This window comes from Amphibalanus amphitrite, unplaced genomic scaffold (assembly GCF_019059575.1).
Source record: "Amphibalanus amphitrite isolate SeventyFive unplaced genomic scaffold, NRLGWU_Aamphi_draft 000770F_arrow, whole genome shotgun sequence".
In the NCBI taxonomy this organism is placed as follows: Eukaryota; Metazoa; Arthropoda; class Thecostraca; order Balanomorpha; family Balanidae; genus Amphibalanus; species Amphibalanus amphitrite.
This window is the reverse complement of record NW_024882264.1, coordinates 204,414-223,182: the sequence shown is the minus strand read 5'-3', so window position 1 is coordinate 223,182 and position 18,769 is coordinate 204,414. Positions and strand designations below refer to the sequence as shown.

Below are 18,769 nucleotides of genomic sequence, written 5' to 3'. Positions count from 1 at the left end.
AATACAAATTTCCGTCGGCTTTTCCGTGGCCAAGGAAAGTTCTCAGAAAAGTATTCCTAGTTTAAGCAGCCTGCGCCATTTGGAAGGCATAAACAACCGTAACCTCCATTACCGATCTCCCATGAGGCACTAACCGTAAAATGCAACCGAGACGCCGGCGGCCGGGGCCGCTACGGTCCAGTGTGCCGGGGATGGCCGGCCTCCCCGCCCGGCCGCTCTCTGCCGCTCGCAGCCCGCCCGTCCTGCCGCAGCGGTCTGGCCCGGCTCTCTGCCGGCCGCAGCCCGCCCCTCTGCCCGTGTGTCCGCGGGCCCTCTGCCCGTGTGTCCGCGGGCCCTCTGCCCGTGTGTGCGTGTGTGCGTGCGTGTTTGTGTGTATGTGTTTAGTGGCCGCGGCCGCCGACTCCGTAGGCAGCGTTTTCCGTGGTGCCGCAGTTGGCGGACTGTGTGTCGTTGACGGCCGTGTGCGTAGTCGATGCCGATCTGTAGTCGACTCGTGGTCTGTAGCCGAGGCTGGTCCGTCCGCCGCCGCCCGCCGCCTGCTGTCAGTGCCGTCCCTGGTCCGTCGTGGTGTCAGGATGTCATCCAGCAGCACTAACGTGGAATGTCTTGCGGTTTCTTGCCACTAACATCTTTGTAGATTGTGTTGGATTTCTACATAGTCGCGGCAGTCTGCTTTCTTCAGCTTCTCTGTCTGAAGCGCCAAATTTCTGACGCTGACGTCTGTGCCCGCTCCCGTTCTTTTCTCTTTGTTCTGTATCACTTTTCATGCACATTTGTACATATTTTACATGTATATTGATTACAGTTGGTTATTATCTATCATATATATTACATATTGTGTTCTGAGTTTAGAGATTAGTTTGTGTTTGATGAGTTACTTGGTTTGCTCATTCTAAGTTGGGTCACAATACGGCGCCGTTTCGTTGCCGGAGAGGTGCTGGTCCGGCCGCCGGTCCCTGCCTCTGACCGCTGACCGCTGACCGCTGACCGCTGACCGCCGCTGACCGCTGACCGGCCGCCGTGTGTCTGTCTGTCTGTGCCGCAGCTGGAGAAGATATTCAGCCACGCTCGGCGGGAGCGTCGCGGCTCCGGCGGCGCCACCGACGCTGAAGGTAGGTGGCCGAGCCCCGCGCCGGCCCGGGCGGGCGGGACCGGGGCGGGGAGGGGCACCGCGGCGGCACCTGTGGGTTGGACCGTCACTGAGAGACACGGCCCTCTGACCCTGCGCGCTCCCCCGGCCGCCGGTGCACCGAGCGGCCGCCGTACCATGTGTCCCAGCCGGCCGCGTGTTTGGTGTTGTGACGGCCTCCCCGTTTCAGTGATTTATCCGCGGCGGGCTGACTTATGAATGAACTGGCCTCAGCTGCTAATGGCCTGACGTCCGAGCGACGAGAACTGAGTGCCTTTTTGATTAAACGCCTGCCGAGTGTGCATCGTTAATCGCTGCAATCCATTTCGCTTTCGGATGGATTTGAGAAAATGTGTCACTGGCTGCGTCCGTTTGTGGCGATATTGGCTCCGAGTTCGGAGTGGTTTCTAATGCTGCCTGTTCCGCTGCTGGCTGAGTTCAGTGACTGCCTGTGACTGTGTTGTGTGTCGGTGTGGAGCGATGTCTGAGCCAGCCGCTCCGCGGTGCGCCGCTCCGCCCACAGACGTGCACCTGGTGAGGAGGGCGCTGACCAAGGAGGACGCCCTGTTCGCGCCATGTACGTCTCCGTGTCCGTGTCTGTCTGCGTGTATGTGTGTGTCTGTCTGTCTGTCTGTGCGTCTGTGTGTCCGCGGCTGAGCTGTCCCGGCTCCGGGCCCGCGCTGCCCCGCAGTCTGTCCGTCCGCAGTCTGTCCGTCCTCCGCCGTCGGCAGTCTGTCCGTCCGCAGTCTGTCCGTCCTCCGCCGTCGGCAGTCTGTCCGTCCTCCGCCGTCCGTCCGTCCTCCGCCGTCCGCAGTCTGTCCGTCCGCAGTCTGTCCGTCCTCCGCCGTCCGTCCAGACGGAGATGTGCCCCGCAGTCTGTCCGTCCGCAGTCTGTCCGTCCTCAGTCTGTCCGTCCTCCGCCGTCCGCAATCTGTCCGTCCGCAGTCTGTCCGTCCTCCGCCGTCCGTCCAGACGGAGATGTCCAGGGTAGAGCTTGACACGCGAGTGCAATCAATTGGTCTCTTCATGCCGTTGTTGAACCCACTGAAATGTTTTGCGGGCGACTGGTCCTCAGAAGCGCCTAAATTATGCTGTTAACCATCTGCACCACCAGTAGCACTCGCGTGTCGCCGTCACGTAGCGGGCTTCGGTAGGAAGTTTTGGCGTAGTTGTCGGTCATGTGTGCGTAGTTGTTCGTGTATTCGTACTGTTCCTGTGCGGCAGTGGTGTGCCGGCAGGCCCGGCGTGGTCTGTACCGTACTGTACAGGTGGGTCTGCTGTCGAGGGCCGCGGGCGTGTCTCTGTCTCCCCGACTGACGGGACGGCGCGGGCTGGTGCTTAGTGTGCTGTGCCTCTGGGGCGGCCTGTGCTTCCCGCGCCTCTGGGACCGCCGGCGCCGCTTCTGGTACCGGCTCTGTATGTGTGTCTCTGTGCGGGGTGTGTCGGGCCGCCGCGTGCCGCGGTATCTCAGCTGCCCCCCCCCCTCCCCTCGGCTCCGGCCGCCCCAGGTCTGTATGATCTGGACAGGGACCCGCAGGAGCGAGTCTCCATTCTGCGCGGCGTTCGTAAGTGGCAGTGTGTCCGGCTGAGGGCCCGGCCGGCCCCCAGTCCGCCGCACCACCCCGCTCCGGCCGACCGGCCAGCCGCGGCACCGCACCGCCGCGCCGGCTCACCCGCCACCCTAGCTCAGCCCAGCTCAGCTCAGCTCATATTAGCTCAGTTCGGCTGTTCTTTTTGTCCCGGTCCAGCTGTGGTGTTTAGCCATTGGTTTATTTTCCCTCGGTTTACATTTTGATGGAGCATGTGTGATGAGCAATACCACCAACCGGCGCTTTGAACGTGGCAGCCGCACTGTAACATAAGCCGTTCATTTATTTTTCACGAGCCCTTCACCCTCGATATTGACAATTAATATGGCATCTATAAAACGAAAACCGCGCTACTTGTCTGACATTTTATTTTTCTCGTATTAATACCTGCTTTATGTTCCTTTAAATGATTGGAATGCATTTAACATATCAAAAATTTGGTATGCAACATAACAAATGCATCTTACGATAAACATTGCATCGATTTGCGTCAATGAAATAGAGCTGGGATCAGTTGCCAGTTCGTGGCCCCAATATCACCTGTTCGATCGCCGCGTTACCACCCAAAGTGCTGTTTACCACCCTCGGCACGGCTCTGGGGCGACCAAACCGGACCGCCCGTCCCCGGACCGTCCGGGGCGGCCGGACCATTGGGGCGGCCGGACCATCGCTCGGTCCAGTGGTGGCCATCCGGACCGTCCGGTGCCGTGACGGCTGACCGTTCGAGGGATGTGACCGTTCGAGGGTGGCCTGTCTCGGGTGACACCTTATCGGCGTCCGGCTGTGATTGGATGGACTATCGGGCTGTCCCCGCCCGGCGGTTAGCATGCTGAGGGTGGCCGCTGCCCGCGGGTCCCGCTGACGCGTGCCCATCGGTCTTCGTCGCCGGCGCGCTATCGGACAGCGGTCAAAGTTGTGTCAAAGTTGTGTTGGCCACCTGGCAGCCTACTGGAACACCGCCACTTAATAATGTAAATTAGTCAGGTCAGCTGCGGCGGTGATACGTTTATAAGCGACCCTTTTCCCGTCAATGACGTGTGAAGTCGTTTTAGGAGAAATTCCGGTCCTGTGTAGTGGAGTTAACCGGCTGTGACTCGGCTAACCCGTGACGTGTTGAATGGGCTGACCGCGGACCGCTGACCGCTGACTGTTTGTGACTGCTGACCGCCGACTGTGACTCGACGAACCACGGACCGCTGATTGTGACTCTGCTGACCGCAGGCTGTGTGTGACTCTGCTGACCCGTGACGCGCTGAATCGGCTGACCGCTGACCGCTGACTGTGTGTGACTGCTGACCGCCGACTGTGACTCGGCCGGGCTAACCACGGACCGCTGATGACTCTGCTGACCGCAGACTGTGTGTGACTCGGCTGACCGCTGTTTGTGATTCAGCTGACTGCTGACTTTGACTTATCTGGCAGTTGACTGTGTGTGCTGACCGCTGACTGTGTGTGCTTCAACAGTTGACTGTGTGTGCTGACCGCTGACTGTGTGTGACTCGGCTGACCGCGGACCGCTGACTGAGACTGCTGACCGCAGACTGTGTGACTGCTGACCGCTGATTGTGACTCGGCTGACCGCTGACTGCGTATGACTCGAGTGACTGTCCGTGACTTTCCTGACCGCTGACTGTGACTGTGTATGGCTCGCTGACCGTGTGTGACTTGACTGACCGCTGTGTTGCTTATGCTCTGACTCGACCGCCGCTGACTGCTGCTGCGTCTGCTGCTGCTGCTGCTGCGCTCTGACTCTGCTGACTCGGCTGACGGACGGCGCTGACTCTGCTTGCTGTGGCGGCTCTGGACGCGGGCTCGTTGTCGATCAGGCTCGCCGCCGCCAGCGCCGGGTGCCAGTTCTGCCGGACTCCGTCTGTACGGTACGGCCCGGCCACCGCGCCGTCCTAACTGGCCACCATCGGCCACTGCGCCAGTCCTCTGAACTGACCCTGCGCGGCGGCCGTGAACGGTGGCGGCACTCTCTACACGGCGGCTGTGGCGCCACTCGGGCTACTAACCGGTGAACTGAAGGACGGACTAACACTGGAACGACTCGGGCTACTAACCGGTGAACTGAAGGACGGACTAACACTGGAACGACTCGGGCTACTAACCGGTGAACTGAAGGACGGACTAACACTGGAACGACTCGGGGAGTGGAACTTCACTCAGTGGGAAGGAGCTGTTATTCTGCACGCAGAATGTGTGGGCCTGGGTCCGGTCGCTCTTTGAATGCTGTCAGTCCGGTGGTCTAGTGGTCATATTTCGGTCCACAGGTGGGTGCAAGGGCGGTAAGCAAAAGTGATTTAGCGTAGTTTAACATTTGCCGGTATATGTATTACCTTTATTTAACATTCCGGTATATGTATTACCTTTAATATTCCTTCGTATCAGCGCACTGTCACTGTCATTCACTCAATATACCCTGCTGTCATGCGCCCAATGTCCCACACAGTAGGTGCTGGGCGGTCCTATGTTAGATCAAAGCTTTACGAACATCAGTGTGTCATTCCGCGTTGCTCAGTGTCGAGAGATCCGATACTGGCGCATGGTATTGCACGTATCCACAGGCAGATGGCGGTGAACGCCGTGAGCCATGCTGTGCCGCAACACGCGTCTTTAGTACACCACTCTGCCGCTAGATGGCTCTGACGGTGAACGCCGTGAGTCATGCTGTGCCGCAACACACGTCCCTATTACATCAGTCTGTCGCTAGATGGCTCTGACGACGAACGCTGTGAGCTGTGCTGTGCCGCAACACACGTTTTTAGTACACCAATCTGCTGCTAGATGGCTCTGGCGACGAACGCCGTGAGCCATGCTGTGCCGCAACACGTCTGTAGTAGGTCAGTCTGCCGCCAGATGGTTCTGGTGGTGAGCGCCGTGAGCAATGCTGTGCCGCACCACACCTGGGGCTCCGTGCCAGGCGGGCACTTGCACACTGCATTCCGGAGCCTGTTAATCGGGCGGTGGGGATTCGTTAGCAGCCGTGTTAGCCAATATAACGTAGCTAATGCCGTCCCGTATGATAAGTCGAGGAGGCTCAGCCGAATGGTCGCAGAGCCGAGATGGCGCGGAAGCCTGCCACACGCACTGTGCGTCAGCGCGGCACGCGACCTCTCGTGCAGCCGGGGCCGGCCGGCCGGGCCGAGTAAGGCGCGCCACGCACCGGCGCTATTAACCCGCGCCCGGCTGGGGGTCCTGGATTTCCACGCCCTGCTGGGGGGGGGGTGTTTGAACACCCCCCCTTGTAACTCGGCTCCTGGGCCACGTAGCGATACGCGGAAGACGGCGTTCGAAAGAGCGTAAAAAATAATGACGAAATCACTTCGGTCATTTTTTTGGTCAGGTCAAAGGTCAGGTCACCAGAGGTCATTGAAGGCAAAATTTCGCCGATTTCCAGGTCGAATATCGAAAATTTCCAAGAAGCCAACGCATAACTCAGGAACCAATAGAGCTACAGCGCCGCGGAAAAGTGCATTCGATAGCCCTATTAACGCCCTTTCTGAGTAATTCTCTCAGATTTGACCTAACGTCAACGGTTTTGCCTGCAGGGGGCAAAAACTGCAAAAATAGCCGATTTTTTCTGAAACAGTTTTTCTGCAATAACTTTTGACCCAAGCCTTGTACGAGCTTACTTTTACCGGCATCGTGTTCCTCTCGTCAAGACGCATCGAATGAACTATAACTTGACCTTGAAAGGTCAACTTGAAAATTTGACCTCAGGTCAAGGTCATGACCTGACCGGAAAGGGTCATGTTGCATATCAGTCGATCCGTATCGTCGAGCTGAACACATATAAGGCGTTTTCATCGCTCTAGCATGCCTCTATCAAAAGTTATTTGCGAAAAACTGTTATATACCATTCGTGACCTAAGATGACCTCAGGGCACAAACAAGGGTCACGGACACCATTTTCATGTTCAGTGTGTCTTGACCACTTGTAATTTGGTGTTTGTGAGTGTTTATAATGTCTTTCGTCCAAAAGAGGCGCATTTCAATTTTCTCCCATTGACTTATAATGGGGAGGTCGCAAAATTGACCTGACCTTAGGTCATCGATAGCAAAATTCTGAGATATACATTTTGTACATGCTATTGCTCTTAGCAATCGCTGAAAGTTTCAAAGCGATCGGTCACTCGGTGTAGCTATGACAGACATTGAAACTTTTTATGAGGTGAGGTCACTTCAAGTGACCTGGTGACCTGACCTTGAATGACCTTGGTCTGAAATTTTCACAACATGTGTAGAATTGATGTATGATAAGGTGTACCAAAAACGGCGGCGCTCCGCGCCGCCGTTTTTGAGATATTCGCGAAAAACCACAAGGGGGGGTGTTCAAACACCCCCCCCCAGCAGGGCGCGGGTTAACGGCGGGCGCGCCTATTTCCGCGGCGGGTCCCGGTGCGCAGGTCTCGTGTCCTGGCCGGCGCGCCTAGTTCCGCGAAGGGTCCCGGTGCACGGGTCTCGTGTCCTGGCCGGCGTGCTGCTTCGTCCAGCGGCCTCTGCAGTTTTTCCGCCCGCGCCGTGCCACCAGTGGATCTGACTGTGCGTGCCCTGGTGAGCTGCTGCTAAACCCTGGGAGTCATCTGGCATTGTTCCTCGGAGTGGCAACGGCCGGCGGCCCTCTGTTGTATTTGGCCAAGTGGATTGTCGAATCAATGGTGACGCGTGCCGGGACTTCTGCTGAGGGCTGATCCCCTTCCGAAGATGGACTACGGTCGGTGTCGGCCAAATGGCTCCGGCCGGAGATGTATGGAGAGTCCTCAAAACATACCGCACTCGCCCAACTTCTCTCTGGGCGTGGGCTGAAAAAACATTTCATCATTTGATGAAAGGCGATGTTTCGTTAGCTGCGCATCAATGCACACTTGTTGGAATAATTTATTTCATTCGCAAGTTGCGACAATGGTCACATTCATCAGCAAGGTCAGAGTTGTACGTTTCTCTGATAGGTCATGCATTTTCCCTGGGACCAATCAGGCTCTCTGCTGGCATGAAAGATGACCGGTGTCGCGGGGACGGCCTTCTCTCTGATAACTGGGCTGCACCACTCCAGCTCCGACTCCCCCCTCCCCCTCCCCTACCGCACGGCGTACCGACCAGGGCGGCCCGAGTGGGGAACTGGACCGGTGTACGGTACTGAACTAACTCGGCCCGGGACGGATAGGACGGCCAGCCCGGGGTGGGGGACTGGACCGGGGTACTTAACTAAACTATGTAACTCGGCCCGGGACCGGTGGGACGGTCAGCCGGCCGCCTCCGATCGCTGCATGTCTCCGTTCGTTCGCTGGACGCTCGTCGGGGCTTCTTGCGCGGCTGCGATGTTGGCTGGTCGTTATCTCAATGTTTCCCGCCCTGGTGTTGCCTCGTTCGGTGTCATTTTAACGGCGGCGCCGGCTTTCGAGTATCTGCACAATGGGTGTTGTCTTGCTTGGCAGCAGCCAGCATTGCTGCGTTGTTTTTATCGTCGTATCCTTTTGGATTCTTCCACTTATTTTTATATCTTTTTTTGTGTTTTGTATTTCACGCCTGCGTGATCACCTGTGCGTCGCCGTTTGTCCAACAAATACGGATCACACACGCACTAACTTCGCCCTTCATGATGTCCAGCTCCTGTAAAACTAGAGTTTCAAACGTTGAGTTGTTTTCTCTGCTGGGGTCCAGTTTAGCCGGCCTCTTTGATGGCCGTTCCTCGGGCAGGTTAATATCACGGTCCGTCCACACGCTTCCCCCAGCGGTCGGTGTGCGGTGTGACCCGGTGACGGCGGGCCGCCGCTGACCGCAGCTCCGTGTCAGCCACTGACCGCAGCTCCGTGTCGGCCGCTGACCGCAGCTCAGCTCCGTGTCAGCCGCTGACCGCAGCTCAGCTCCATGTCAGCCGCTGACCGCAGCTCCGTGTCAGCCGCTGACCGGGGCTCTGTGTCAGCCGCTGACCGCAGCTCCGTGTCGCGGTGTCAGCCGCTGACCGCTGACCGAGCTCGGTGTTACAGGCTCTGACGAGGACGTGGAGGACGACATCCTACAGCACAAGAAAAAGGTCAACACCACTCTGCTGGTGCACTTCTTCGGCCCCAAGGGCGACCACGAGCTCTCCTACGACGAGTTCAAACAGTGAGTCCGAGGGCGATCACGGGCTCAAACAGTGAGTCCGAGGGCGATCACGGGTTCAGACAGTGAGTCCAGTCGACCGAGTTACGGGACGCTTATATTTGACATGCTTTCATTGCATTAAGGTATTAATTTGGTATTCATGGTGCATTTGCATTCATTGCCTCAGAATGATTGAGTGCACCGTTCGAACGTTTGATGATGTTTCAATACATTTTACCGTCGCTTAAAGGATGTCTTTCACATTTAGGACTGTTTAAAGTGATAACCCTTCTACCAATAAGTACTAACTGAATGGGCAAATAGTGTCATCGGCTGGATACAATAATCAGGGGCGTGTTGGCTGATTGAGTTCAGCCCTCCCTCCCCTCCGTCTCCGGTCCCGTTCCCGCGGGCGGACCGTGCGCGGGTCTCCACTGCCCGGCGGGAGGGGGCGGCTCCGGTGGGTTAGCGCCGCGGCCGCTGTTGCGCCACACCGCTGTTGTCGCGGGGTCGATGGGCCGCGGTGCAGAGTCGCGGCAATTACAGCGTGTCTGCCGGCCGCCGACGGGCCCCATCGGAACCGGCGGGGCGCCCGGTCACCGGCCGGCGCCCCGCAGTCGCCGGTCGCCGGCCGGCCGACTGAAGCCGGCGGTAGTTAGTCGTCGTCGGCACCGGGCCGACAGCTGCCGACGGACGGCGGATTTGTGACCACTGACGGCCACTTGTCAGGCGGCCGGTGCGCTGTCGGGCGCGATCCTCGCCGGCAGTTTGTCCGTCCAGTCTGACGCGCTGTCTGCCCGTCTGCCGCAGGTTCATGGAGAACCTCCAGGAGGAGGTGCTGGAGATCGAGTTTCAGGAGTTCGCCAAGGGCTACCACAAGATCAGCGAGGTCGAGTTCGCCAAGATCCTGCTGCGCTACACCTACCTGCGGCCAGACCAGTACGTATTCTACCGGGACCAGTATGTACCCTACCCACCAGGACCTGTGCGTACCCCGCCTACCCGAACCAATAGTAACCCGCCCGCCGCTCTCGGGAGCGGCTGCTGTTAGCGGGCCGCCGGCCGACCTCTCTGGCCTTACAGCCGGTCGGAGAGCGAGCTGACCGCAATGAGCGGCTCCATTGCGCCTCCTGAATGCCGCCGCCGACGGTGTGAATAGCGTCCGCCCAATATCGGCGCCGGCCGGGCCGCCGGGGGTCTGTACACGGGCCGGGTCGGGGGACGGTCACAGAGCGGGTGGTGGCGCGCCCCGGTCTGATGAGCGCCGCCGGGACGTGCGGCGACTGGGGAGGGAGCGCCGCGCATTCAGACGGAGACGAGAGGGAGGGACGGCATTCATCCGGCGGCCGTCCGTATTCGTCGGTAGTGGGTGGGAGGAATACGGCTCGGACCGGCAGCATCAGGTGGCCGCCGCCGTGGGGGGTGCTGTCAGCGCCGAGTTGGGCTCGTTAGTCGGCAGAGAGCGGATTATTGGGCTGGGCCGCGCGGCCACCTGCACGTGTGGGACGGAGGAGCAGCTGCGGCGGCGGCCCGACCACTCAGCGCCCCACTTATGGCGCTGGTGCCGCGACCTGTCTGAAGTTGGCATTAGTTGACTGGGCGGCCATGTGGGACCCGGCCCGATGGAGCTGCCGGGAGCTGCTCTCGGGGGGGGGGGGGGGGGGTCGGGCCCTGCCCTGACCTCTGGCGCCGCCAGGTGCGACCTGTACATCAACCACCCTGACCTGACCGTGACCCCTGGCGCCGCCAGGTACGACCTCTACATTGACCGGCTGGTGGAGCGGATGGAGGAGACGTCGTTGCGGGGCGTCACGTTCGAGGAGTTCAGGGACTTCTGCAGCTTCCTCAACCAGCTGGAGGACTTTGCCATCGCCATGCGCATGTACACGATGGCCGACCAGCCCATCTCACAAGGTGGGTCCGCCGGCCGGGCGGCGCCCCGCGCGGCTGCTGGGACAGGGCCGCTGTGAACCGTCAGGTGTGAGGCCGCGCGATCAGCAGACCGTCCCGGCGGCCTTATCGTGACGGGACGCGGATGCAGGGATTGAGCGCTGTCACGGCAGCCTGATTGACAGAGTACATGACGTCTGACGTGGCCACTCGACTGACGGAACACTCGTCTGACGGGGCCGCGCGACTGACGGAACACATGGCGTCTGACGTGGCCACTCGACTGAACGGGGTCATGCCGTGGGGACGGGTCGCGGCGCCGGCATATGTGACTACGGGGAGGGAGGTGAGTTGCTCATTACAATGGAACATGTGTCTCTGATCGTGGTGACGCACATTACCAACACTACCTTGATTCGCAGCAATCGACAAAACATGACAACATATTATTGTGGAAACACCAGCAAGCGAGGACTCCTCCGTTTTTTCAATAAAAAATACAATTTTAACGAAAATTGTTCGTCTAATTTGCAAACAACCTGCGGTTATGTTTAGCTCTTAAAGCATTTATTAAAAAAAAAACAATGCAAAGTAAATCTGAATTTTACACCTCCCGAAACCATCAGTAGCCTCTCAAACTTGGCATCATGGAAGGTAACATTTACCCAGATAGCTGCTTGATGGACTGTTGAATGGAAAAAATCCTCCAGGAAACTATATCAAGTGAATAATAACTGAATGTATTTATCAAATCCAGACGCTAGTGGCTCTGCTTGACAAAATAGTTATTTTTATATGGACATTATGAAACCTTAAATATCAAAATATCTTAATATTCGTTTGCTTAGATCTCACATCATTACTTACGGTAATGTCAGAAGAGGCCGAATCCCTGACGTCCGCAACTTCGCCGTATGAGTGGCTATACAGGAAGAACCGTGTCGAACAAATTGAATTCTGTCTCTTGAACAGACACGTTGCGTATATAAGATATCAAATTTAATAGAGCTCCGACGGTGTCTGTTTAGCGGCGCGTCATCATTTGCCGGGCAGCTGGCCGGTGGTCTATGACATCGATTGTCGCTCTGTGTCGGGATCAATGGCGGCCATCAGTTGTGAGCCGATATTGGAGCCGATATTGGCGGGCGGACGGACGGTGTGCGGCTGGACACTGACTGACGGATACTGACGAACACTGACGGATACTGCCGGTTGCGCGGCCCGGATACTGACGGGTGTGCGACCGGACAAATGGCACCGAAGTTCCGTCGGCCGCGATCTTGTAGGCCCCAGACTTGGGTCTGGTCGCTGACTTGGGTCTGGTCAGTGGTCAGGCCCTGGTCCAGTCACAGACTCGGGTCTCGTCTCAGACTCGGGTCTGACCAGACCCGAGTCTGATCACGGACTCGGGTCTGGTCACTGACTTGGGTCTGCCCCATGCTCGGGTCTGGTCGCCGCTGCGGGGACTGTCTGAGTGTGCTGGCCGCAGTGTGTTGGGCCGCTGCAGTGAGGACTGCCACCCTCACACGCTGACGGCTACCCCCCAGTGTTCCATTTTTAGGAATTTTGGGTGGAAAATCACACCTAATGGATAAAATATTTTCATCCCCAAAACCAGGTAAATTGGAATTCTTTCATCTTTGAAAAATGCTCAACTCATGCTCAACAATTAACAGCCAGATTACCAGATATACCTAGCAGCGCCATATAGACAGTTAGAATAGAACTTATAGGTTTGCTACATAATACATAATTTCCATGAAAAAAATCGAAATCAAGGCACAAACCCAACAACTCACCCTGACTGACAACGAAAGAAAATAACCTTGCACACTTCCAGCTGTTGATAACAAATATGCGTTGAATGACCTTGATCACCTCAACTGTTTGTAAAAACCAGGCTTGTGTTCTGAATAAATGCTTTTGGATATTCATAACAACTATGATTAGTGGTTTGCTGCCAACGCAAAACGGATGAGCCGCTGCTTGCGCAAATTAAACACTACCTCTGCATTTCGCTTTTGACTAAGTTGCGCAGGATACGCCTACAAAATTTTCATCTTTGGACCCGCAGTCAGCTGGGCACACCCTGGCACACCCCAGGGATGAATTTAAAACTTGATTTGCTCTAACTTCTTTCATATACAAAATAGGGGTATGTGACAGGTACCAACTTATTCTACATTCATTTCTGATCCTATTGTATCAATTTCACCACAAATTATGTCCGTCAATGGCTTCTAGAGGACTTTAAAGCTCGATGCGTCGGGCCTGGCAGAGGTCCAAGATGAGAAAAGCCACCCTGCGCACACCCTAGGGATGAATTTAAAACTCCGCGGTCTCTGGCTGGTTTCATAGGTAAAATAATGTTTTGAGACCGATGCCAATATATTATGCGTTTATTTCTGATCCTATCGCATTAATTTCGCCACAAATTATGTCCGTCAATGGCTTCTAGAGGACTTTAAAGCTCGAGGCGTCGCGCCTGGTAGAGGTCCAAGATGAGAAAAGCCACCCTGGGCACACCCTAGGGATGAATTTAAAACTCCGCGGGCTCTGGCTGGTTTCATAGGCAAAATAATGTTTTGAGACCGATACTAATTTCTTCTGCGTTCTTTTCTGATCATATTATATCAATTTCACCACAAATTATTTACGTTATTAGTTTTTAGATGTCTTTAAAACTCGAGGCGTCGGGTCGGGCAGGGGTTCAAGATGACTGACACGCCACCCTGGCACACCCTAGGGATGAATATGAAACTTTGTGGACTCTGGCAGGTTTCATACGCGAAATGAGGTTATAAGACCGGTAATGATGTATTTTACGTTAATTTCTCATGCCTTTGCAATAATCTTACCGCCAATTATTCATTTCAATTAGTTTCTAAAGGTTTTTAAACACGAAGCGTTCGGCCGAGGGAAAGCCAAGATGAATGAAAGGATACCTTGGCACACCTCTAGGGATAAATTTAAGATACGGTATTCCCAGATCTGCCCAATACATGTTCTGAAGCTGGTAGATGGGATTAAGAAGGCCCTAGCTTTTTAATAAATTATCCCTCGCCCGTATAGGGGGGGGGGGGTCGAACGAACCACCCCCTCGTTTTTTTTCGAGAATAACTCGCGTAAAAAGCGGCCGATCGCGACGAAACTTTCAGGACCCTCGAGTCAATTAATTTGACACCTACTCTGAAAATCTCATATTCCTGACCCAAATGACCTTTGACCTGTGACCTATTTCTTGAGGCCATGTTTGGCCGGAATCGCGATTCGGCGAGCCGCTAATGCGTTCCGTTCACTCCCGTTCCGTTTCGGGTGTTCTGGTCAGTTGTGCTCTCGCTTTCCCTTCTGCTTGGGGTGTCCTGATCAGCGATCCTCCGTTCCGTTGCAGTTGCTCTGATCAGTGATCACTGATGCCCTCCGTTCTGTTGCGGGTGCTCTGATCACTGATCACTGATCATTGACGCTCTCACTCAGCACTTATCACGTGACATGATACGAAGCTACCGCTCCGTTTCGGTGGCCGGCCATGAGGTCGGTGGCATCCTTTTATCATTTTTTTTTTTTTGCATCCCGTTCCGTTCCGATATGGATGCCCTGGTTACTGGTTAGTTGCACGCTTTTTATTGCGATATTGCGTATTATGCTGCGCAGTGCACATCGTTCCGTTTGGGGTGCCCTAATCAGTGACCCTTTGTCTAGTCTCATGTAGTGCACCGTTCCTTTCGAAGAGTTGCGCTGACACCGTTTCCATTTTCACTATGCGTAATGAGTACCGACTATCGCTGGCCGTTCCGGCGTTCGGGCCGGGAGATTTCCGGCGTATGTCATGCTGCATAGTGCGACTGCAATTGCATACTCAATACTGCGTCCCGTTCCGTGTGCCCAGAGCAAAGGCACCATTTCCAGTATCATCCGGCCATTGTCATATCTGTTGAAAATGGAAAGCTCAAAGCTATACTGCGTACACTGTACGAATATTACCAGATCAGATGCGAACGAAAACTACATACTTATATTGCCGCATATTATCTCAAATATACAGTAATCTTGGAAGCGGTGCTGCCATATTGTAGGCGCAAAACGTCCCAGAGGCCAGAACACATGAGTTATACGGTTTCCGGTTTCATAGCGATCAGTTAAGTCAACAAACTGCCCATCAGGGTATCATGATCGCCTAAAATTTTATGTCTGACAGTGTCACAGTGATGACCACGCCTCACGCATTACACGGTCTGAGTCAACTGCACTAAATCAGGAACTTAGCAGATGCTGACGGTAATATCTGCTGTCTGCATCTGAAACGGAAAGGAAGGCATTGATTTAAGGCTAGGAGAAGGATGGCCACTGGACAGTCATTCAATTGTGACAATGCATTTTGACTTGTGAGGAAAATGAAATCTCACTGGTTGAAGTAGGTAGCTGTATAAGAGACAAGGGTGATTCTTAACTTCATTAGTCTCAATCAAACACAAAGGTTGGGATAAAATGGGACGGATTTCGAAACACTTGGCGATCAGATGCTAAAGTTATAATTCTGCCGTATATCACCCTTACCTATTTGCATCGTCTTTTTCGGTTAGTTTTGGTGGTCAGGAATGGTATGTTCTTTTATTATCAGCCAGCGTAGCGTTACGCCTTTATTGCGAAAGTGATATACATGTAGGTTAGTGATATGTAGGTTTTCACTTGTTTTTTTTTTCATCCTATATTTTTTGGCCATCATCGTCACACCCAACCAAAATCCAATTTTAGAACACTGCTACCCCCTCACCCGCCACCCACAGAGGAGTTCCACCGCGCCGTGCGGATCTTTACCGGCAAGGCGCCCTGACCGAGTGACCCGCCACCCACAGAGGAGTTCCACCGCGCCGTGCGGATCTGCACCGGCAAGGCGCTCTCGGACCACGTGGTAGACACCGTGTTCTGCATCTTCGACGAGGACGGCGACGGACAGCTGAGCTACAAGGAGTTCATCGGCTTCATGAAGGAGCGCCGCCAGCGCGGCTTCAAGGTGGGTTCCGCCGCGGCAGGGAGGCGGGCGGGCTGGCAGGGGAAGTGGTGTACCAGGGTCCGGGAGTTGGGGTCCTGCCGAGTGTCCCGGGCCGATCGGCAGGGGCCGGCGGAGGTGAGTTGGTTGACGGAACACCTGTCGGGTGAGAAATATCACACAGGTGGGGCGGCTGAGACCGCTGCTCTCCGGCGCCGTCGGCCGGGCTGGTAGCGGCTCGCTGGCGCCCAGTCGCCGCAGTGGCCCCCCTGTCAGTCATCTCTGTCCGCGTATTGACGGCCTGTTTTGCCTCGTGGGCGGCCGACCGTCGCGGCTCGCTGCATCCGGCCGCTAACAAACGGCCGTCGGACGTACAAATAAGCACCGGCGCCGGCGCGGCGAGCTAGGCCGGCCGCCGGCGGGAGCCCCGGGGCGGCCCGCGGCCCGCCGGGCGGATACAACGGCGGCGAAACAGCAGCCGGCAACAGACCCCGGCAGACGGCCCGGTATGGCGGCACCTGGGAGATGGAGCCCGCGCACACAAACCCCATGGATGCTGGCTGGCCGTGGACAGTGGACACGGTTGTTCGGTGGATAACTGGACGCGGCTGCCCGCCGCCGGTGGTCGGACTGTCACTCCTCTGATAGTTCTGTGAGCTGGTTAATCCCCCCCCCCCCCCCAGCCGTATCGGCGGTGTTCGGCCGTCCCTGTAAAACACAACTCCAGTGTCGTCTCTCGAACCCGGCCTATGACCACCGACAGCCGGACGCCATCAACTGAGCTGACCGACGAACTTTTCTGATTTATTTTTTATCGGAGCCTTTATACGTCCGGGACGGCCGACAGTTGCTGTTCGGCGGCGGCGGCTGAGTCCGTCCTGAGGGACGGGCAGGCTGCCGAGCCCCGCCACCGGCCACCACTCGGGCAGTCTGCTCCTGTGGACTCACTCGCCCCACCTCAATCTGCAGTTAACGCAGGTCCTTTTTACCGGTAAATTGGGCCCCCGGTCGCGGCGTGGCCCGCCGTCCGGCCGATCAGGTCACGTGTTCGCCTCTGATGGCGCAATCTGCTGCGGCGAGCCCAGGGACTGGGTCTGGGACAGCGTCAGCTGACGTGGCCCGCATCGACCCGCAAAATGAGGTGATTTTTCAGCCGGTATGGAGGGCATTACCTGGCCGCCTACAATCGCACGGTCTGGTGCAACTTGTTTGGCCAAAACAGAGCTGTTTTGTTGCAAGTTGCGTCATCTCAAATCGGTCGGTTCTTCCCATCAGCACTGAGTGATGGCGACTGTCTGAGCTCGGTCCCCCCGTCTGCGCTGCTTCAGTGACCGGACAGACGTCAGCTGACCTGAGCCGGTCCCGTTTCAGACAACACCACGCACCACCGGCTGGCAGGCGTTCAAGTACTGCGTCAAACAGGAGATGCGCACCTCGACCTAGGTGGACCGGACTACCTGTGCTCGACCTGGGTCACTGCGGCTGCTGACCTGTGCTCGACCTAGGTCAGCCGCCGCGACTGCCGACCTCTGCTGGACTCGGGTTGACCGCTGACCCGTGCCCGACTCGGGTCGGCCGCTGACCTCGACTCGGGTCGGCCGCTGACCCGTGCTCGACTCGGGTCGGCCGCTGACCTGTGCTCGACTCGGGTCGGCCGCTGACCTCTGCCCAGTGCCCGGCGGGTCGGCGCCCGGCCAGTCGGGTCGCTTCCCGTTCCGGCTCCGGCTCCGGTCACGCTCCCTGTGTCTCCCTGAGCTGTTCTGGTCAGTGTGAGTACTGTGTGGGCGGCCGCTCTCTGTGTCTCCCCTGAGCTGTTCTGGTCAGTGACAGTGATGTGTGTGGGACGGTCGACCGCTCCCTGTGTCTCCCTGAGCTGTTCTGGTCAGTGACAGTGATGTGTGCGGGACGGTTGACCGCTCTGTGTCTCCCTGAGCTGTTCTGGTCAGTGACAGTGATGTGTGTGGCTGCGGACTGGACCCCATGGCCCCGTACCGCCGGTCCGGCCGTCTCAGTCAGTCAGTCAGTCAGTCTGTCCGTCTCGGGGCCGCGTGTGGTGTGCTGATTAACCCGAGTGGGATCGACTCCGCGGCGCGGCAATCTGTGTTATCCTGTCCCGCCGCCGGCGGTCTGTGTCGCGGTAGTTACACCTCAGCTATATAGAGCGGCCCGCTACAGGGTCGCGGAGTATCGCCGGCCGTCAGACTAGCTGCTGGCACACAGTCCTCAATGTGCTCTGGTTGTGTTCAAACTCAGTGGTGCTCTAGGGATTCTGTTTGCTGGGAGGGGCGGATCAGTGTACCTGGTAGGGCCCCCACACCCGTGTGATCCTTGTGTTAGGAGCGTGTGTGCTTGTGGCGGGTTGGGGTTCCAGTTGAGAATGGCGACCTGAGGATGGTAGGGCCCCTTCGAGTGACGGCCCTCAGTTGGGCTACGAGGTGGAGTGGCTGTTCCACATCGGATGGCCGCCCGACCCGATGTGGAATTTAGTGCGTTGAAGCGTCCCCCGCTGGTTGAGTCAGTGTGTTTGAGGATTGTCACTCGCTGTTGGAGTCAGTGTGTTAAAGGAGCGTCCCCCGCTATTGGAGTCAATGTACATGGAGTGGAGGATTGTCACCCGGCGCTGGAGTCGCTTTGTTGGCTCGCCATTTGAGTCGTTGTGTGTGTGTGTGTGAGTCGCGGGTGCTTCTCTCGGAGACCGGCCGCTGTGTTTGTTGTTTGCCGGCGGGCGGTGACCGCTCGTTGGCGTGTGTTTGAAGAGCGCCGCTGTTGGAGCCGCGCGGTGCCGACTCGTCTGTGTGAGGTGCCGAGCCGTGGACTCGGCGGGCGGGCGCACGCCCCCGGTCAGTCAGTGCAGACCGCCGCGCCCGGCCGCGCCAATGGCCATATTGTTACATTGTTCGCAGAGCGCGGTATTGGATCGTTGTTAGCACTAACCCACAGTCGTATGATCAAGTGAAGCCAGTCTGCGCGCCGCGCTTGCCTCATCCATCTTATGAATCGCCGCCGAGATGTACCTTTTCTTGAGCTGTTGCATGGTTTGTGATCGCAAAGCGGATGGTAAATACACGCCGGAAATGTTTA

General features: G+C 56.7%; 1 protein-coding gene across 10 annotated transcripts in view; it reads left to right on the top strand.

Annotated features, from left to right (window-relative positions):
• The window catches only part of LOC122365881 (calcium uptake protein 3, mitochondrial-like), a 51,608-nt gene extending 32,839 nt beyond the window's left edge, over positions 1-18,769 (top strand). For 2 of the 10 annotated variants that reach the window (XM_043337480.1, XM_043337484.1), the window contains 7 exons: positions 1,046-1,112; positions 4,545-4,595; positions 8,709-8,829; positions 9,619-9,747; positions 10,559-10,722; positions 15,555-15,712; positions 17,060-18,769. In XM_043337480.1, coding sequence (XP_043193415.1) covers positions 1,046-1,112; positions 4,545-4,595; positions 8,709-8,829; positions 9,619-9,747; positions 10,559-10,722; positions 15,555-15,712; positions 17,060-17,131 — 762 coding nt within the window. In that variant the 3' untranslated portion in view covers positions 17,132-18,769. Of the gene's footprint in view, positions 1-1,045; positions 1,113-1,652; positions 1,707-2,637; positions 2,695-4,544; positions 4,596-8,708; positions 8,830-9,618; positions 9,748-10,558; positions 10,723-15,485; positions 15,713-17,059 lie in introns of those variants that run through there. The other 8 variants (XM_043337478.1, XM_043337482.1, XM_043337483.1 and 5 more) reach the window with 5 other exon arrangements.